Genomic DNA, 22,231 nt, shown 5'->3' on the forward strand with positions numbered 1-22,231 from the left:
CATTTATGATGAACTTTTCATAAATGTGTCCATCTATTTGCTTGTGTGTGTGTGTGTGTGTGTGTGTGTGTGTGTGTGTGTGTGTGTGTGTGTGTGTAGAAACCAATGAACACTCCATAGGAGTTGGCCTTTCCCTTCACCATGTTAGTTCTGGGGATCAAGCATGGCAGCAGCACTGACTGGCTGTAAAAGTCAGGTATTTGATTGTTTTCTTTTTAAATATTCTATTATACTTTATTTATTTAGCTGGAGTGGAGTGGGAAATATGGAGTCAGAAAACAATCTATGGAAATCAGTTCTCTCTTTATCATGTCGGTCCTGGGGATTGAACTCAGGTCCTCAGGCTTGGTTGCAAATGCCTTTACCTGACATCTCTCAAGCCCAAAAAGTTACTTTCAACTGTCAGCTAGCTTACATTACATTCTAGAACTTAGAATCACATGAGAGGAGAGCCTCCACTGAGAAGTCTAGATCAGTTTGTCCGGTAGACTTGTCTTAATTGATGTAGCAGACATAGCTGCTATGTGGGCTGCATCATTTCCGAGAGTGAAGAAAGCTACCTGAATGAGCCATCAGGCAGCACGGGCACATTATCTCTGCTCCTGACTGACGTGACGTCTCAAGCTCCTGCTTCTGTGACTTCCCACAATGGCGGACTGTTGTGGAGGTTTGAATGTATTTAGCCCAGAGTATGGCACTATTAGGAGGTGTGGCCTTGATGGAGTAGGTGTGACTTTGTTGGAGGAAATGTGTGACAGTGGGAGTGTGCTTGGAGACCCTCTTCCTAGCTGCCTGGGAAACAGTCCTCTTCTGGCTGCAGTTGGATCAAGATGTAGATCTCTCAGCTCCTTCTCCATCACCATGTCCGCCTTGCTTCCTGCCTTGATCCTAATGGACTGAACCTCTGAACCTGTAAGCCAGCCTTAATTAAATGCTGTCCTTTATGAGAGTTACCTTGATCATGGTGTCTGTTTACAGCAATGGAAACCCTAAGGCAACTATAATCTGGAATTATAGTCATTTAACCCCTTTCTCCCCTAATTTGCTTTTGATTAGTGTATCTTACCACAGCAATAGAAATGAAACTAAGATACTGGACTCGAATAAACTTAAAAATGCAAGATAATTTTTCATCTGATACATTTTAGCACATAACTGATTTCAGTAAGCTTTATTTCTGCATAATCTTAATTCTTACAGAAACACTGCTAATATTTACCTAGGCATTTGGTACACTCTGACCTTGCTTCTTTGGGCTTTACCCAAATCTCTGAAATGAAAATGTACATAAGGCCGGGGATGTAGTTCAGCCAGCAGACTGCCTGTCCTGGGTTCAACCAGCACCACAGACACCCAACATGGTGGCTCACAATTGTCATCCCAATACCTGGGAGGTGTAGGAAGGAAGACTGAGAGTTCAAGGTCATCCTTACCTACATTAAGGAGTTCAAGGCTAGCCTGGGTTGTGTGAAACCCTGTCTCAAAAGCCAAACAAACCAACAAACAAAAACAGTGAATAAGTATAAAATAAAAGGCACTGGGCAGCTGAAGAGAGGGCCCAGTCTTTAAAACCACTTTCTGGGGTTGGGGATTTAGCTCAGTGATAGAGCACTTGCCTAGCAAGCGCAAGGCCCTGGGTTCGGTCCCCAGCTCCGAAAAAAGAAAAGAAAAGAAAAAAAAAAAAAAAACCACTTTCTGCTCTTCCAAAAGACCAGGATTTGTTTTCCGGCATCTACATGCAGCTTACAACTGTATCTTCAGTTTCAGGGGATCCAATGTCCAATGCCCTCCTCTGGCTTCTACAGGCATCAGACATATATGTCGTACACAGAGATGCAGACATAATACTTATACACAAAAAAAAAAATTTGTGAGGACATTAGCAATCCTACTTAGATTTGAGGCAGTCAATTTCTAGTCTTTGAGACTATCCTCCAGGTCACGCATCAAGGATAAAGGCAAAAACCACAAGATCAATGTCTTTGTTTCCTACACATGGTCTAACTGAAACACAGAGTAGCCCTCCATAGCTTTTCAGGGTGTTTGTGATCACAGAGTCCTGGGTGGGTAAGCTCTGTATCGCTGGAGTCAGTGGCTTTCCAAACTTAGGTGAGTTTTGTTTGGTTGGTTTGCTTTTTGAAATAGGATCTCACTATGTAACAACTTAAATTTGGTGGTTACAAAAACTTCACTGGCATTGAGTAGGCACTGTTTGGCAAAATAAAGCACTAGCTGATTATTAAATGTTAAATTTAAAAGAAACTATTCTATACACTGTAACTATTCTATACAGAGTAAGTTAAAAGACTTCTAGGCAATACTAAATAGAGTATGTGACAGAGACCGTGGCTGGGACATCAGCAGTAAATGTGGTTTTGTTGTTGCTTTGGAGTTTCTGTTTTGTTTTGTTACATCTAGAGCTTGACTATTAGCAAAAAAAAAAAAAAAAAATGAAAGAAAAAAAAAGAAAAAAAAAGAAAAAAATGGAATGAATGATTGGGATATATCATATCTCTAGCTATATGTCTAAAACCAGGACATAAAACCACATGATTGGGGTTGGGGATTTAGCTCAGCGGTAGAGCACTTGCCTAGCAAGCGCAAGGCCCTGGGTTCGGTCCTCAGCTCCAAAAGAAAAAAAGAGTTCAAAGCACTCAGGAGGCTCCATCCAGCTCTCACCCTTCATCAAAGAAACTTATTTTGCAGTGGTCAGAGGTTAATACAAAGAACCACAAATGATTAAGGTCCCCAAATGAGACATCTATTAGCACTCCCAGCCAAGGTTCGGTAAACACTGAGGAGCAGAGGTGAAAAAAGAGTGTAAAAGCCATAGGTCAAGAAGAACTAGTAAAGGTTGCTTCTGGACACGGCAGGCAGTTATACTCCTGAACTGTCAACTGTGGTTGCCTCCATAATGATGCAAGCACAAGATCACGTCAATTGACCAGGACTGACTAGGAAGGCTAGTACTGACTCAGCACTGCAGCAGGAGCTCACAAGGCCCACTCCTGGCTAGGAAACAGACTGTCAACAGCTACTGGGAACTGTCAGTTTTCCCTCAGGGACAGGGCCGCTGGTAGTGTGCCCACGTTATAGTGGACAGCTCTATAAGCACATGCATGCAGGTAAACCCTATTTGCACTAGGCTTTATATCAAGATCTACACATATGACATGGAACCAGGGAGATGCAAGGAAGGGGCCAGGAGGAGCTGTAAGGGGAAGGGAAGAGGAAGCATTTGGTCAAAGTAAAATGAATTAATTTATAAAGTAAAAAAAAAAACCTAATACAATGTTTTTAAGAGTTTAATTGGAAGCTAGACAGTGGTGGTGGCATGTATCTAATCCCAGCACTTGAAGGTAGGGGTAGGTGGATCTCTGAGTTTCAAGGCCAGCCTTGCCTACAAAGTGAGCTCCAAGGCAGCCAGGGCTACACAGAGAAACTGAAAACAAATGAAAAAACTTCATTTGAACACACAGGGTTGGGAGAGTTCAAGGTCATTCTCAACTACAGAGTGAGTTTGACAACATGAGACTCAGTCTCAAAAGCAAAACCCAAAACCTCCATGTTCAAAATACTTTCACCTGTTCTTTTTCTGTATCTCAACACAGTAAGGGCCTGATGGAGACTATGGTCTAAATGTCTAAACAGAACTCTCGAAGACGATTAAGTCCAGCGGGTACAGCCCTCAGAAATTAATTAGAAATTAGAGGGGTTGGGGATTTAGCTCAGTGGTAGAGCGCTTGCCTAGCAAGCGGAAGGCCCTGGGTTCGGTCCCCAGCTCCGAAAAAAAGAAAAAAGAAAAAAAAAAAGAAATTAGAAAGGAGGGTGAACATGGTGACTCATGGCGAATACCCAGCATGAGAGAGGCAAAGAGGCAAATGATCTCTTTGAGCTCCATGCTAGCCAGGACCATAGAGTGAGAAACCTTATCTCAAAGAGAATGAACCAAAAAAAGATAAAAACCTACTAGAGCTTGTTCTTTTCTCTTTAGCGTGCGAACTCATGGTTAGAGGAAGTCATAAATTAGACGCCAAATCTGCCGATGCTCTTACATATAAACACCCAGGCTCCAAAACTCTATCATATCTATTTTTTTCTTATAACAGTGCAACTGAACTAAGACCAAACTTGATTTACAATTTTGAATCTTTTAACTTGATTTTCCAACTTAAAAAATACTTAGTCTATAAAATATAACTTACTTATAATGGTTATTAAATATAATATAATTATATCACATAATATACAAAACAGATTTGAAATAACACATATAAGAGTCATTTAAAAGGTCAACTTAAAAAATCAAATGGGCTAGAGAGATGGTTCAATAGCTAAGAGCATGTGTTCTAGTTCCAGTTCCCAGCACCCACACGGCAGCTCATAACCATCCACGGTCCTAGTTCCAGGAAACTCAGTGTCATCTTCTAGCCTCCTCTGGTACTGCATACATGTGGTACATTTAAATAAAGGCAAGACATTCACACATATAAATAAATCTTTCTTAAAATATCAAGTGGCATTTAAACTAGAATCTTAAAGATTAAGGTGAAATTTTTCTTAATCCAATATGGAAAGTTTTTTTTTAAATAAAAGCAAAAGCATACCATTGTTCCTACATGCACTTGATTATAACAGCTATGTTTTTTATATTTACCTGGAGGTTATATGTGGATCCTGGTGTATCATACAAATGGAGAGGTAGTCGCTCAATTGATTCTAGTACAGCTATTAACTTTCGAATTAATGCAACTGCTGGTCTACTATAAAGATAAAAGTGCTTTTAGTAATTCATGTAAATATTCACATACAACTCTCAGTCACCAACTTCATATAACCTGCTTTCTTTAGGAGTGAAAACACAGGGTGCATTAGACACCTCCCTTCCTTACCTTTATTTTTTGTGTGACCAATAAAGAAGTCAGACAACAACTTGCAGGAGTGGTTTCTCCTTTCACCATGTGAATTTCTGGGACTGAACTCAAATCACATACACTTAGCAATTTCTGAGTGGTCCAAGATACTCTTCTAACTCAAATTTCCTTCATTTAAGATTAAAATATTTGGTCTAGAGGAATGGCTTAATAGCTAAAAGTATTTGCTGCTCTCACAGAGGGCCTGGGTTTAGTTCCCAGCACCCTACCAGGGGGCTCCTAACCACCTGCAACACCAGCTCTAGGGGATCTCATGCCCTCCTCTGGCCTTTGAGGGTAGTACCTGTGTTTACACATAACCACAAACAGACCCTCAAAAAGAAAAAGTAAAACTTAAGACTAAAATATTTAACTTCTATAATAAAAATGTCAGTTATATACTAAGTATATGTATATTTTTATATTTAGACAGCTATAATATGTTATATTTAGTAAGTTTTTTTCCTTCATTTTTTTCCCCTTTGGGGATGTGTGGTGACAGGGTTGCTCTGTAGCCCTGGTAAGCCACTCAGGGCGAGCATTACATATATGTTGCCAAAATACCTGGCTTAATATAGAAATATTTAAATTAATTGATGTCCCCAAAGATATCATGCACACTCAGTGAAATGTCACTTACTGTAGAAGAAATTCTACCACATTCAAAGTAGGAAAAATGGTGCAATGTACCATCATCAACCAAAAACACAGCTTAAATAATCTGCTACTAATGGCCAATCTACTTTTTTTTGAGACTCCTAGAAGAACTCATTTCATTTATTTTGAAGAAATGATAGCGTGGCATTTCTTCCAAAGGTATTTTAACTGTATGTCCATGCAACAGGATAAAGTATCCCTGTCACAGCTAAAGAAGTAACGATTACCACTTAATGTCCAACATTCAGCCAATGCCCAAATTTTCTTTATCTTCTTTTTTAAAGATAATATAACAGGAATTCTTTATTTAGCTCAGGTTGGTCTTGAACTCCTGCTGTCATCTCCTCAGGCATAGGAATACAGGTGTGTGTGACACCCAGCTTTTTGTAATTGTGAAACAAATGCTTAACTATGTAGTCCAGGCTGCCAGAAAACATTAAATAGCTTGACTGCATCTTAAACAGCTATGAACCCCAAGTGATCAGCTGAGGCCCTGACTGACAGGTTTTACTTTCTCCTACTAGACTGATTTATTAAGTGACTTTCATTGAATAAAATAACTCCCCATGTGTGTATAAACACAGACTTATTTAAAGCATATCAAGTATATGAACACTACAAGTAACAAAGTAAAAGAAATTTGGGATTCATTTTTGGTTTTGGCTGTAGGTATTAAATCAAAGCCTTGCATATGAAAAGCTTGTGACAAGCATGAACAAGCATGTGACAAGCATGTGACGAGCATGTGACAAGCATGAACAAGCATGTGACGAGCATGGACAAGCATGTGATGAGCATGGACAAGCATGTGACGAGCATCCCTGATGGATGCGCATTCCCTTTCTCTGCCGTTTACCTTTCATCATCTTCACTTTCACTGAAGGCTGTTTTGAAGACATTTATTCTTTCTACCAGTTGACTGCAATCTTGCTTCATATCCAAATCTATACTCTAAAGAAAAACAAAAAGTAGATCAAATAAAAATATATTTATAGATTTTACTGTAAATTATTAGAAGTTTATAAACACATGAATATTATAAAATTATGAAGACAATTTCAGTAAACTAATTACTCATTCAGTTTTAAATTAAAAAGAGAAACAAAGCCTCCTGTGAGTTCAGTGGGCAGTGACTGACTGACATGCAGGCGCTTCTCTTCCCTGATGCTAACAACGCTCTCATAGGAGCATTTCCAAAGGCCCACTGACTGAATGAGAATCAATTAAATGCCAGGCTTAACAGGTATTAATAAATGATATCAATTATTACTATAATTTCAATAAATAGAAATAATATAAAAGGTAAACTATGAACTTGAGACCCATTGAAGTTAAAGATTTTAAGAAAATTCAAACTTTATCAACAAATACAAACATACGAATTAAAAATTAAGGGGTTGGGGATTTAGCTCAGTGGTAGAGCACTTGCCTAGCAAGCTCAAGGCCCTGGGTTCGGTCCCCAGCTCAGAAAAAAAGAAAAAAGAAAAAAAAAAAAGAATTAAAAATTAAAGTGAGATCCTGGCGGGGGCGAGTGTGGGGTGGTGGTACAAGCCATTAATCCTAGCATTTTGGAGGCAGAGGCAAGTGGATCTCTCAGGTTGAGGCCAGCTTGGTCTACAGTGTGAGTTTCAGGACAGCCAGTGATTCACAGAGAAACTCTGTCTCAAAAAGCCACTCCCCCAGAAAAAACAGAAAAGAGAAAGAATTGTGGTAAAGGAACTGGAGACAGGGCTTGGCAGTTAGAGCATGGCTGCTCTTTCAGAGACCTTAGATGCTATTCCCAGCACCAACATCTCTGCTCATCTCTGCCTCTAACTCCAGTTTCCAGGGGATCCGATGCCCTCTTGTGGACTGCATGGACACTGCATGCATGTGTCATACATGCACGCACACACCCACACATAAAACAATTTTAAAATTTCAAGTTAAAAAAAGGAATTAAAATGACAAGCGGAACTGACATAAGAAAGCTTTTCTTTAGTGAAATAAGGGAAGATATTTTTATAAAAACAGATACAGTAGATCAAGTGTAAGAAAAATGATTATTAATAAATGGTCACATTATGCTTTCTAACACTGTTTTACAAAGTAATTTCATGCATATGATTTAATTACTAAGGTACTCTATTTTAGGTAGCCTCTGAGGAAATTAGAGCACTAAATGTTTAGTCTTAGAATAGTGTTTTTTCAACAAACCCCTCACTAAAGCTGAAAAACTTAAAATCAAGTAAGTTCAATTATTTCATTCCATTGGCTTAATGTAATGATGTAACTTAAAGCAAAGTAATTAGAATATTAACATTTACGTAGTGTTAAAATATTTCTTGAACATCAATACTTAATCAATGTACCGAAGGTTCGGCCACCAACGCTTTTGCTTTGCAGTGCTAACTACACTTACACTGTTCAATACAGTGAGCAGGGCTTGGACTAAGCCACTGCTGCACATCTCATATGGGGAGATCGTGCTCTCATCCTTCAGAAGCACAATCAGGTTTTCTAATGCTGTCTTCATTAAGTCTCGCCATGTGTTTTCACCTTCGATGCACTGGAAGACAGAGAGATAAACAACGTAAAACTACACAGTCCTCTAGAAGAGAATAATGCCGCCATGAAGATGGGATAATATAACACTAGATTAGAAGCTCTTACTAGTAAAGCGAATTATTCTGCACAGGCCAGCAACATTTGTTTGTAAAAAGCATGTGGTAAATATTTTAGAGGGTTTTTTAGAATATTTTAGTTATGTAGGCAGTAGGGGTTACACTGTACGCTGGGGCCTGTAGAGACCCAGGGCATCAAATGCCCGCAGAGCTGAAGTTACAGATGGTTGTGGGCCACCCAACTTGTATGCTAGCAACCAAGGTCGTCTACAACAGCAATCTGAGCTTTAACTTCTGGGCTCTCTCTAGCCCTACTACTAGGTTACAGTAAGTCACACCTCTCCTCAGTCCTGCTGTACTGCATAGCACGTCCATTAGCCTGGCTTACTGTAATACCACAAAGCACTCCCAGAAAATGTGAGAACAAACAAGCATGCTACGAGCAATCAAACCAATTCAACAAAAGTAATATTCGATCTTCATATAACTGCCATGTACCACCAAAGTTCCCTTTTTTAAAACATAAAAACTGGGGTCTAGAGAGATAGCTCTGGTTAAGAGCACCTATTGTTCCTGCAGAGAACCTGGTTCACTTCCCAGCATGTACATGGTGGCCCACAACCATCCATGACTCCACCCCAGGGAATCCTATGGCCACTTCTGACCTCTGCTGGAATGTACATACAGAAGGCAGACACTCACACATAACATAAAAGTAGCTTTAAAAAGCATAAACATAAAAACTGTCCTTGCCTCATAAAACCACACAGAACTAGGTGTAAGAAAGATCTGTTTGTGGAGCATAACTTCCTGGTTGTTACCACTCAGAACATAAAAGTTATATGGGAAGGAGCAGGGCAAGAAGAGGACATAACACAAACTAAAATTCATTGTTCATCTCAAAATCCAGAGACTGAGACTAAAGCATACAAGCCTAGAAACCCAAGCACTTGGGAGGATGAGGTAAGAGAATGATGAGTTCTAGACCAATACGTAAGACATGGAGGTGCACACCAGGAATCTCTGCATGTGGGAGCCTTTGGCCAGAGGACCTCCTCAAGTTTGAAACCAGCCTGGCTAGACGGCTACATAGCAAAACCTTGCCCCCGAATATAAAGAGTAGGGGCTGGAGAGCCTCGGTGGTTAATCGCTCTCGCAGAACATCCAGGTTCAGTTCCCAGCACCCACATGGGGGTTCACAAAAACAATTATCTGTAAAAGCAGATCTAGGGGTTTTGACTGATGCCTTCTGGCCACTGTGGGTACCAAACACATATGTGGCGCACAGACATACAAACATACAAACACATTTTTTTAAAAATCTGAAAACAAAAGAGCTTGACATACTTGTCTATTCGTATGAAGTTCCCAAGATGACTCCAACTGAGTTGCTATATTTCTGAGTGTTACCACCACTCCACGAGGCATGCTTTCCACAGCTTTAAAGTGGTCATCATACAAATCTCGGGCCATAGTTCGTACCTATCAAAATAAGCAAAGTAATTATGAATCTCACTACAATTAACAGCTTAACCGACTTTTGAGCTCATTCTTTTCCCTCGGCTCTCGGCCCTCCCCCCAGGCACTTGTTCACAGAGGTTAGGAAAGGAGACTGAGGCTGAGGTACGTAGCTCAGTAGTCTGCTTAACATGAACACACGAAATCATTCCTCACCCCCATAGACATACAAAAAAGAGCCATTTTGTCCTATGTCAACTTCCACACTGTTGTTATTCCCACACAAATGTTCTCATTGCTGGAAAAATTCTCTAATAGATGTTCAATGTTTGCTAAAATAACTTTTTAGAATGTCCTACAGTGTCCTTTCTTTTAAAAAAAGTAAAAGTAGGAGTTGGGGATTTAGCTCAGTGGTAGAGCGCTTGCCTAGCAAGTGCAAGGCCCTGGGTTCGGTCCCCAGCTCTGAAAAAAAGGAAAAAAAAAAAAAAGTAAAAGTTCAGTTAACTAATTAGAAATACAGATTAATACCAACCCTCCCCTAAAAGGAAAATCAAACCACTTATAATTAATTCTAACAATGAATGCTTACCGTTTTTATTACTCTGGAATATAACAAGTTTCTAAATCTTACTCACATATCACATACTTAAGAAGTTACTGTTCTTTATGAAATTCGTAGGCAAATGGTTGGAACTGGAAAACATCATCCTGAGTGAGCTAACCGAATCACAGAAAGACATACATGGTATGCACTCACTGATAAGTGGCTATTAGCCCAAATGCTTGAATTACCCTAGATCCCTAGAACAAACGAAACTCAAGACGGATGATCAAAATGTGAATGCTTCACTCCTTCTTTAAATGAGGAAAAAGAATACCCTTGGCAGGGAAGGGAGAGGCAAAGATTAAAACAGAGACTGAAGGAACACCCATTCAGAGCCTGCCCCACATGTGGCCCATACATATACAGCCACCCAATTAGACAAGATGGATGAAGCAAAGAAGTGCAGACCGACAGGAGCCGGATGTAGATCGCTCCTGAGAGACACAGCCAGAATACAGCAAACACAGAGGCGTATGCCAGCAGCAAACCACTGAACTGAGAATAGGACCCCCGTTGAAGGAATCAGAGAAAGAACTGGAAGAGCTTGAAGGGGCTTGAGACCCCATAGGTATAACAACGCCAAGCAACCAGAGCTTCCAGGGACTAAGCCACTACCTAAAGACTATACATGGACTGACCCTGGACTCTGACCCCATAGGTAGCAATGAATATCCTAGTAAGAGCACCAGTGGAAGGGGAAGCCCTGGGTCCTGCTAAGACTGAACCCCCAGTGAACTAGACTGTTGGGGGGAGGGCGGCAATGGGGGGAGGGTTGGGAGGGGAACACCCATAAGGAAGGGGAGGGGGGAGGGGGATGTTTGCCTGGAAACCAAAGAATTATTATTAAGTATTAAATAAATTAAAAAAAAAAAGAAGTTACCGTTTTTAACCATAAGAAGGGATGATCTGACTATTGAGTATTAGTAATTTATCATTGAAGTAAAAGTCAAAGTGCATAAGAGAACAACCCATACAAAGATGGTAAACTTTAGTGCATGACACTACTCACAAGTGTTACACTATTGAATAATTTTACAAATTATGTAAATTACATTAAAGAAACAACTATTTGTATAATTAACAATTGTAAATATAGTTTAATTTGATTTTAATTATAACTCTAATACAAAAGAAAACAAAATATCCTTTAAGCACTAAAGGGGCTAGAAATATAGTTCAGAGATTAAGAGTACACATGCTTGCAAAGGACCTGAATCTGGTACCCAGTACTCACAATGGATGGCTCCAAAGGATCTGATGCCCTCTTCTGGCCTCCATGAGCAGCATCCACATACAGGTGGTGGACACACACACACACACACACACACACACACACACACACACACACCCCCCACAAATAACGTACGCTCCCCCTCCCCACTTTGAACCAGGGCTTCTCTGTGTAGCTCTGGCTGTCTGGCTGTCTGGCTGTCCTGAAACTAGTTCTGTAAACCACGCTGGCCTCAAAGTCACAGAGATCCACCTGTCTCTGCCTGCTGAGGGCTGGGATCATTAGCACACACCAACACACCAGACTTGAATCATTCCTTGAAAGTACTTAATAATACGTTTCGATTTTAGTTTGGTATAGCTTTCTATATTAAAAGATAGCAAGGCCTAGATTATACTATGTAAAACAATGTTATAAATAAAGGTTAAAATCACTCATGCCTAAAATAAATATATTTTGAAACATGCCAATAGCCCACTGGTTATTGACTTGTCAATTTCAAATCACAAAATTGTGGCTGACGTCTGTAATCCCAGCAACCAGAAGGCCTGAAGCCCAAAAACTGCCAAGAGCTCAAGTCTGTATGATACACCATAAGCCTTTGTCACAAAAAAGGAAAAGGTAAACCAATCAAGAGCTAGTACACAGCTCAGTAATAGAATGCTTTCCTAACACTGCACAAAACTCCAGGACTTATCTTCAGGAATGAGAAAAGGAAGGAGGATACGGATGGAGTGAAACATTAATCCTATCTCATTAATTCCAATTTTCATGGGTTCTAATGTTGGTGTAAACATACTAAGCATGATACTGTGTAAAATTAACCCAGAGAAAAGGTACAACTAAAAATGCTCTCTTTGGGAAGCTGAAGTTGTGCTAATCTTCCCAATGCTCATCAGCTGTTACTGAAGTTACAACGAACACAGAACAGAGAGAAAACTGTACAGACAGATGTACCTTTTGCTTTGTTTTTTCCAATTTGGATTTTAATTTCCTGCCTCTTTTGCCAGTCCAGCCAGTCACAAACTCTGAACCTGAGAGGAGAGGAGAGCAAAGTCAAAGACCATTTCTCAGAATACATTTTATTATACTACACTGTATGTGCTTATTCTTACCTGTAGAACTAGCACAGCCACACACTTACCCAGAGATGTTTCTGCAGTAAACGAATGCTTAGTTCCTCTATTAGATTCAAATACAAAGCCAGGCAAATCTTCCTTTAGTATTGTAGCTTGCTGACCATCTGAGTTATGAATAGCAATTTCTCCTTCTTTCAAACATGTTAATGACCAGTTCCCTACGGTAAGTTTAGTGGGCCCCGGTGCTGACAGGATAGGTTGACTTGAAGTAGATGGCTTTACTTGGCCACGGGCTCTTTGTAACTTCTCTAAGAATTCACTTCTGCTTTCTAAAAAGACAAAATACTTGCTTTAAAAGAAAAAAAAATCTACCGTTTCAAATATACGGCTATTAATATACCAGCACTCTTCAGCACCGTCTGACTTTTTAACCTATACAGGTGCAGGCTTAAAGGAACTCTACAGACACCTTTTGTTTTGGTTTGGTTTTGGTTTTTTTGTTTTTGTTAACTACAAATGACACTTCTGAGAAAAGATATGAGATATCTATATACCCTTGTAGTTAACCATTTCATAACAAAAGAAATGATGAGATTAAAAGAAGCTAGTGTTGTTCCTTGACATGTAAAAAGGAATTTGTGAGGTATTTTCTTAATACATCTTTTTTTTTTTTTTTGAAACAGGGCTTTAGATGGTCCAGGCTGTCCTCTAACTCACTATGTAGCTGAGGACGATACTGAACGCCTAATCATCTTGCTTCCAAATCCCAAATGCTGGGATTACAGACATACATCACCATGCCCTACTACAGTACAGTGATTTTCTCTATTAAAAAATAATAATAAAAAAAAAATCCCAACAACAGTGACCAAACTAGGAGCCATAAAACCAAACTGTATAAGCTAATAAAATACTTTAATTAAAGTATTACCTGAACTATCCGATCCACCTTCAGGACTACCACTTGAATACATGGTGGCAAGTTTTCCATCCAAGATAAATCTGAACCATCCATTACTGCCATTAGACAACTCCAAAGCTGCAGCATCACTCCAGATATATAAGCAGTCCCGTCCTCTGATTACTGACCAGTCTCTCCAATGGTACGGCTTGCCTTGCTGCAATTCTTTAGCGTCTTCCTGTGGTTCGTCTTCCTAAATATGTAGAATGATTCCATGAAATATGTGAAATAATTTCATTTCAAATATTCATAAGCATTTAAAAAACATGAATATGAACCAGGCTTATAATTAAAACATCTAAAACATATTAGTTGCTGTAGTTCAATACATATATTATAATAAACTAATTACCTATTAACTAATTCTTAAATAATATCTTAAGATAATAACTGTAAATTATATCACATCCAGATTGTACACACTGGTCTATTACTCAGCTATTAAAATAAACAGAATAAAATAGCATAACTACAACACCATGGATAACACGAGAAGACAAAGTGTGTTAAGTGAAATAAATGTGACACAGAAAAACGTGAATGTCATGTGCTCCCACTCCTGTGAAAGTTAAAGTAGTATTTGGGAAGAGAAAGGACAGAAGAGAATTTTGGGAAGAGAAGGGTCCTCCAAAGGACAGAAAGGAAAAGAGGGACTGGGAACACAATCAAGTTGGGTAATACAACATACAGAAAGTTCTAATTTTCTACAGCACAGAAGGGTGACCATAGTCTACAGTCATTTTTTAGAATTAGGAGTCTGAAGGATCTCAATATATACAGACATCCAGTGTTTGAAGTAAAAATGCTAATCACACTGATTTGATTATCATACATTGCATATACTAATCATTTTATCATGCTGTATCCAACCATATGTGATTAGGTGTCAGTTATACATTTAAAAAAAAAAAATGAAACTCTTGGGGGCTCTCAGAGCATACACAGGCTGGTCCTAGGCCCTGCACAAATGTTACAGATGTACAGCTTGGTCTTCATGTAGGTCCCCAACAGCTAGAGCAGAAGTTGTCCCTAAAGCTGTTGCCTGCCTGTAGATCCCATTCCCCTCACTGGGCTGCCTCGTCTGCCTCAGTGGGAAAGGATGCACTTAGCCCTGCAGAGACCTGATGTGCCAGGGGGTGATTATGCAGGGGAGCTTCTACCCTCTCCGAGGAGAAATGGAGGAGTGGAATGCGGGGAGAAACTGTGATGAGAGGATCTGGAAGAAGGGGACACTGACTGGGATGCAAAGTGAATGGATGGATGGATGGATGGATGGATGGATGGATGGATAGATGGATGGATACATAAGTGTGAAAAATAAATAAATGAATGAAAGTCAACTCCAAGTCTCAGTTCCTAGTCAGGTAAATCAAATATACTATTTCTGACAAGGGGTCTCATGTACCTCAAAGGCATCTTGTATCTAAAGATGACCTTAAATTCCTGGCTTAGAAAATGCTTTTTAAGAACTGAAATAAAATTGTAAGCACTTTTTACTCTAGCCTAGGAGGCACACTCCTTACTGACATTTAAAGAATGAGAACAGAGCTAGTGAAATGGTTCAGCAGGCAAAGATTCTTGTTGCTAAGTCGGACAACCTGAGCTCCTGGAACCCACATGGTGGGTGACAAGAGAGAACCAACTTCTGAAAGTTGTCCTCTGACCACCACACATTAGTGTCCACATTCAAAACAGCACACCATAAATAAATAGACAAATAAATATTAAAAAGTAAAATCAATAATATTGTCAGGTATGACATGTGCCCATAATCCCACCCTTACGATACAGAAGCAGGAAGATCCTAAGTGTAACAACAGCCTACATTACACAGGAAGTTCAAATCCTTCTCAGTTACATTTTGAGATGCTCTGTGAAGAAACCAAGGACTGAGATGGGCAACTGGGTAAGAGCCTGAGAACCTGAGTTCAGTCCTGACCCACAGACAGGGAGGAGAGAACTCAGGGCTGAGGACGCAGGTCAGCGGCCGAGCATCTGCGGGCGCTAACACCACCTTGAGTTCTTAAATGCGGCTCCTCCTCATTACTTAGCTTATACAACTATCCAAGATAAAATAAAGCACAATTTCTTCATCTCTATCAACGGCCAGTGAAATTTATTCCTAACATTTAGTAGAAAGTTATTGTAAAAATACAGTATTAACATTTTTTAAAATTGCAAAATATGGATTATAGTTGACAGAGAATTTGAAGTGCATTAATTCTAGTTTGTAATCATAAAAAGTACCATATCTAATCCCTGAGGTGCCTTTCTTTTTTCTCTTTCCTTCCTTTGGGGTGCTGTGGACTGAACTCAGCCAGGGCCTTATACATGCTAAGCCCGAGTTCTGTACCCTCGCCCTCATCTACAAGTCTTTCACTCAAGACTCTAACAATCCTAACCAAGGTCCTGATGTCATTTTGTCATCAGTGTGCATGCCTGAATTCCAGGTCAGAAACACAGTGGGGGCAGCAGACACTGCTATACAGACAAGAGCAAACTGTCTTTCTATTAAATATTAGTCGTAGATAATGATTTGTAGCAGTGCTGGGGATCCCACTCCACACGTCATTCCTACTACTAGGCAATGGGCTGGGCAGTGTTGATAGAGTTCTATGCTGTGTATAGTTTGCTCACTAGCATTTTTTAAATGTGCATACACAGGCTGGTTGTGGTGGCTTGTGCCTGTAACTTCAGTACACAGTTCAGGTTCACCCTCAACAAAAGAGAATTGGAGGCTATATGAGATCTTGTCTCCAAAAAAATTAACACACACATAAGTACCTATAAAATGATAAAGCAAATGGGACAAAATGTTAGCAACTACTGGATATGACAAGAATTTTTACATTCTTTAACTACATTTGGAACCTTGTTCTACATTTAAAATTATAACAAAATTTTTAAAGAAAAATTTACCAAAAAGATACATATGTAGTGCTACTTTATATTGCAATTATTTTGTCAAAAACCATCCTAGCTTAAATATACATTTCTTTAAAACAAGCCCTGTTCTCAATATAACAATTAGGACCATTCACCTTTTCTGGTTTTGATTCCTCTTCATTCTCATCATCAGAAGAAGGACCTGCCAAAGCTGACACTTTGCTAATTACACCAAGTCTGGCGAGCTGATCCAAAAAAATATCACCACCTTTATCTACTAAGTCCCTTATGATCTGCAAAGCTAGTAAGTGGCCATCATCATCATCCTGGGGAGGAAAAAGAGGAGCACATGAGAGCAAGGAAGTCAAGGGAGCGGCGCCCTGCGCAGGGAGCTGCCATCTGAGCAGCGCAGTGTGTCATTCTGACGACTCCCCAAAGGAAGATGAGAAACCAACCTCTTGGTCAAGGACAGTCGCAGTGATTTCCACTAGTGCTGTGGGCAAATTGTGACCAGCGTCAGAATCACAGACTTCTTTTAACAGTGCTTCAGAGCAAAAGTGAATCATTTTTCGAATTAAAGCAAGACTGGCTTTCCTTAAGAAGGGAAAAGAGAATTTTATGGAACAGAAAAGCACAAATTAGATAATCAGCTATGCATTAGTGAAAACTTTTTTCCAACAATTTTGTAAGTACTAATAAAATGGATACACTTAAGAACACCAAAAACTTAATTCCATGCTGTGACAACAGTTTGTGTTTACTTTTCAGTTGGCTTATTTTCTATTAAAACTAATTGTCCTTAATAATCTTGTCAAATGCTATTTTATATACCATTAACCAGCCTGGGTACTGAAACAGCATGTTAATTTTAGAAAACGGGTAAAAAAGCAAAGAGAACTGGTATAAATTGTAACAAACCTAAAATTTCCTCTCAAAATACAAAGCTCTAATCAAATAATTTTTTAATTACTTTTGCTCTTTGGCAATTTGAGAACTCCACACTCGCTTTAGCTATTTCTCAAATAAACAAGATACAAATTACAAATACTCTGTTGACACCTGTCCCTCATTGCTGTCACTGATTACAAATACTCTGTTGACACCTGTCCCTCATTGCTGTCACTGATTACAAATACTCTGTTGACACCTGTCCCTCATTGCTGTCACTGGGAACACAGTGGGCACGAGAGCCACACAATCAATTTCCATTTCATAAGTGGCATGTTCTTGTAAAATACATGAAATTACAAAAAAAATTACTGTACGGCTCACTGCAACGCATTTAACAATTCTATCCTGAGGACCTAACAATACTCTAGGCGCCAAGCTACAGTACTGTTACCCTTGAGGTGACCACAGACGGCTGGAGTGGCATTATGCTCCTGACCCCCAGAGTGGCTCCCTCATTGCCGCTCCCTGCACCGTGACTACCACCACCCCTTGCTTTTGTTTGTTTGTTTGTTTGTTTGTTTGTTTGTTTTGGTTGGTTTCTTTTTTGGTTTTTCAAGACAGGGTTTCTCTAAGTAGTCCTGGCTGCCCTGAAACTCTATCTATAGAACACGCTGGTCTCGAAGTCAGAGACCCACCTGCCTCTGCCTCCAGAGTGCAGGCATTCACAGCATTTCTCTCTCTCTCTCTCTCTCTCTCTCTCTCTCTCTCTCTCTCTCTCTTTCTCTCTCTCTCTCTCTCTAATTTTTGAAGCACTAGGAACAAGTGCATTAACAGAGTTAATCCCTGGTCATTCTAATTCTGTCTAGTTGAATTAACATTCCATTTTCCATAATGAAATCTAAATTATTACAAACTTAATTACAAAAAAAAAAAAAGGTGAGTAGACAAAGGTCAGACAATTTTATTGGGATTAATCAAAGATGGTTACAGTTTTGAAGAATTACTGATTATAGTAATTTTAGATAATGATTTATATAATTAAGAACAGTATAAGAATAGGTCTCTGGCTCTCTAGCTCTGTGTCTCTCTCTCTCACACACACACACACACACACACACACACACACACACACACACACACACTTGGACCCATTATGAGGCAGGAATTCTTTTTGTCTCATATTTGAAATATAACAACTCTTTAAACCATACAAAAAAAAAAAACCCACATGAAGTACGTTGGTTATCTGTTTTACAAAGGATGTCTGAGAAAACAGAGATAACAAATCCATCTAAATTCACTTATCTCTATCAGTCTATTTTTATACATGCATATAAACTTCCTAATTAACACTGCTCTATAAGTTATATTCTCCTAAAAATATTTTCCTATTACATTAAAAATACCATCATTTGGGGAAAACAGATCTCTTTCCTTTAATACACAAAGAAGAGACTTATTCACTTGAACACTTTTATACAGACTGAACGCATGTGAGCACAGCCTCCACACTTGCACACTGACTCTAATAGGCCAGAAAGCCATGTGTGTTGGCTCATACCCAAAGCTCTAGTATACAGTTAAAGGCACGAGGACTGCAAATCTGAGGCTAGCCTGGGACACTATGAAGCTAAAAAGCTTCTGCACATCGAAGGACAACATCATTTTACTGATGAGCCAGTCAGTGCTTGGCTAGGTATATATCTGACAGGGTTAGTATCTAGAATACACAAAGGAAAGAAACATAAAGAATTAACTCGATTAAAAGTTGGAGCATGGGATTGTTCTCAAAGGATAGAAAAAGAAATGTTTATGTGGATATGTGAAAAGGGAAACAATTATTCCGTGTTGGTAGGAATGAAACTTCGTATAACCGCTGTGGAAATCAGTGTGGTGATTCCTCAAAAAGCTAGAAATGGAGCTTCATATGATCCACCTGTACCATACCGGGGCAGTCCCAAGAACTCTGTGTCATACTCTCGAGTGATTTGCTGGATTGCTGTTCTACTTATGGTAACAAGAAATGGAAGCAGTGCAGATGTCCATCAACTGGTGAATGATAGAGAAAATGTGTGCATATACACAATGGAATATTACTCAGGGAACTGTCAATGATGGTTCTGGGTGATACAACCCTGACCTAAGCACAGACATGACACATGGTTATCTGGAGACACTAGCTGTCAAGAGTATTAACCTTCAAACATTTTCTCTCTTTTTTTTTTTTCTTTTTTTTTTCGGAGCTGGGGACCGAACCCAGGGCCTTGCGCTCGCTAGGCAAGCGCTCTACCGCTGAGCTAAATCCCCAACCCCCAAACATTTTGTCTTAAACCAGAAGCCAGGTGTGGTGGTACACAGCTTTTTAAGGCCAGTTCTTGGAGGTAAGAGACAGGCAGACAGATCTCTGTGAAGTCAAAGTGAGCCTGGTCTACACAGTGAGCTTCAGGTCAGTCAGGGCTACATAGTAAGAGCCCATTTCAAAATATAAAAGAAAGTAAAGCAGAAGAAAAGATGATGTTCCCACTTCCAACCTAATTTATAGTAAGCTTTTTCAGACATTAAAACAAATCCCAGATCCTGTGGAAAGTGGGGTGTAATCATATGTCAGCATTATTTAAGTGTGGTACGAAGAGCTACCTTATTGAAGGCAACATAGTGTGCTGAAATGTTTGTGCAAACACAGGCAACAGCCTCTTCAAGTATACTGGTGCCATTTCCGGGTCTCCTTTGGGCTCATTACACTCTTCTTCATCTTTGTTTGTATCTTTCTTTTTTTTATCATCCCCTTTATTAACTGGACACATCCAATCACCTACAAAATATTATTTTAAAGAATGCTTTTTGAAATACAGTTTCCTTCAAGAGAAAAAAGTGTTATTAAACATTCACTTCCAATTAAATTACCTAGAGAACCAAATCCAATTTTGAGCACAACAAAAAAGCCCTACCCACTCTGAAAACTTAAATATTCAAATCATTTTATTGACACAATTTCTAATTATCTGTTATATGACAACCCCTTAAATTTACATTTTTTTTCATTCTAGATTTATACATCCAGTCTCAAAAACATAGAAAAGGGGACAGAGAGAAGATGCAGCGTTTAAAAGCATTTCTCTTCCAGAAGACATGGTTACTGTTCGCAGACCCACAGCAGGCAGCTCACTACGGCCTGGACCTTCAACTCCAGGGATCTGGTTTCTGGCCTGTACAGCATTCACATGCACAGACCCACACACATTCTAAGTAAGATGTTGAAGATTTCTCCATTGCGTGCGCTCTCTCTCTCTCTCTCTCTCTCTCTCTCTCTCTCTCCTCTCACACACACACACACACACACACACACACACACACACACACACACACACATGCACGCACACTATAGATGTAGAGAGATAACTCATGCAATGTCAGGATGTCTGTGGAGACGTCCTGAAAGGACAGAGCACACGGCTCACCTGGCGACTGGAGAATTGCTACTACTTCACTGTGGCCTCTTTCTCGAGCTTTATCCAATGGTGTTTTCCCATCTTCATCTCTGAGATCCGGATTTGCACCATGCCGTAACAGAGTCTTATAAAGAAAAGTATTTCATTTAAGAACAGCATTTCTTATAACTCTACAATTTAAAGATTTCTACCAGCTGGGAAGACGGCTGAGCAGTTAAGAGCGCTTACTGCTCTCAGAGGACCTGGGCGAGACTCCCACAATCACCTAGTGGCTCACAACCACCTGTAATTCTAGTTGCAGGGTATCCTATTCCTCCTTCTGACCTACACAGCTCCTGAACACAAGTGTACACATGCAAACACTGAAGCACACAAACACAGACACATCAAAACTAAAAGGAAAAAGATAAATTTTAAAAAAATCTTTAAAAAGGCTTCTCAGAATCAAAAAGGCAGATACGATTACAAGCCTCACCCTGGACCTAGTACCTTAAAAGCAGATGTTCGTATCTCACAGAATTATACATAATTGCACTTGGTGATTTACCATCCCTAAATTAAGATATACTCAAATCTGACTCTCTCATTTCTTCAAACTCCAGCCAGTTTTTACTTTAAAACATGGTGTTGGCTATGACAGGCAATCGGCTTCAGCATGTTCTATACAGCATCACTTAGCAATCCTTTGACCAAAAATGCATCGACACTTGTCTCTTTTGTCTCTTTCCTTTTTCCTATTAAACGTTTTATAACCTCACGGTGAGTCTATTGAATCATAATGGCTCAAACATTTTTATAATGATGGAACTGATACAATTTAAAAACAGCTGAAACAGAGTAGACCCCAAATGTTCTACGCTAGGTATGATCCCCAGAATGGGAGGGCAGGGAGAGAATTCTCTCTAAAATAAAGACCAACTTTGTTTATGGACTATTACTTAAATACCATCAAAGGTCTCGCTCTAAAAACCAGCCCGTTCAAATTGCTAGCCTCTGAATGTGAAAAGACTGCCTTTCTCTAGTTAGAAAGAAAGCTACCCAAAGATCATTATCAAACTGTATCATGGTCTAAGATGGCAAGACAGTAACAAAGGCTACCAGTCCAGCACCTGTGATGTGCTGGCTCCCGGAGGGATCCACATGCATTGTATTTTTTCTAGTTCTCCCAGTTCTGGCAGTAATGCAACCACTGCACAGACAAGACATCAAGACAAACTCAGTCATTTTTTTGAACATGGGCTGAAATTTGAATCCAGTTGCACCTGACTTAAGAGTAGATTAACCGGGGCTGGGGATTTAGCTCAGTGGTAGAGTGCTTGCCTAGCAAGCACAAGGCCCTGGGTTTGGTCCCCAGCTCCGAAAAAAAGAAAAAAAAAAAAAAAAGAGTAGATTAACCTTTTATTCTGCCAAATCATTCCAAATAAACAGACTCAAGTCCCACATCACACATCTAACAGGAACATGCTGACTTAACCTTTAAGGTTTTTAATCTCCTATTA

General features: G+C 39.6%; 1 protein-coding gene and 1 long non-coding RNA gene across 10 annotated transcripts in view; one reads left to right on the forward strand and one right to left on the reverse strand.

The window, feature by feature from the left end:
• Hectd1 (HECT domain E3 ubiquitin protein ligase 1) overlaps positions 1–22,231 on the reverse strand; it is an 86,606-nt gene that overhangs the window by 32,702 nt on the left and 31,673 nt on the right. For 7 of the 9 annotated variants that reach the window (NM_001419839.1, NM_001419840.1, NM_001419838.1 and 4 more), the window contains exons 9-19: positions 20,742–20,856; positions 19,921–20,095; positions 16,848–16,986; positions 16,548–16,718; positions 13,477–13,699; positions 12,611–12,874; positions 12,424–12,500; positions 9,521–9,655; positions 7,972–8,118; positions 6,427–6,521; positions 4,658–4,763 (exon numbers count right to left, since the gene is read on the reverse strand). In NM_001419839.1, coding sequence (NP_001406768.1) covers positions 4,658–4,763; positions 6,427–6,521; positions 7,972–8,118; positions 9,521–9,655; positions 12,424–12,500; positions 12,611–12,874; positions 13,477–13,699; positions 16,548–16,718; positions 16,848–16,986; positions 19,921–20,095; positions 20,742–20,856 — 1,647 coding nt within the window. The remainder of the gene's footprint in view (positions 1–4,657; positions 4,764–6,426; positions 6,522–7,971; positions 8,119–9,520; positions 9,656–12,423; positions 12,501–12,610; positions 12,875–13,476; positions 13,700–16,547; positions 16,719–16,847; positions 16,987–19,920; positions 20,096–20,741; positions 20,857–22,231) is intronic. The other 2 variants (XM_063262104.1, XM_039113180.2) reach the window with 1 other exon arrangement.
• Positions 102–21,489, forward strand: LOC134479181 (uncharacterized). The gene is made up of 2 exons (XR_010052234.1): positions 102–912; positions 20,331–21,489. It is a non-coding gene; the product is annotated as an uncharacterized LOC134479181 (long non-coding RNA).

This window comes from Rattus norvegicus, chromosome 6 (assembly GCF_036323735.1).
Source record: "Rattus norvegicus strain BN/NHsdMcwi chromosome 6, GRCr8, whole genome shotgun sequence".
In the NCBI taxonomy this organism is placed as follows: Eukaryota; Metazoa; Chordata; class Mammalia; order Rodentia; family Muridae; genus Rattus; species Rattus norvegicus.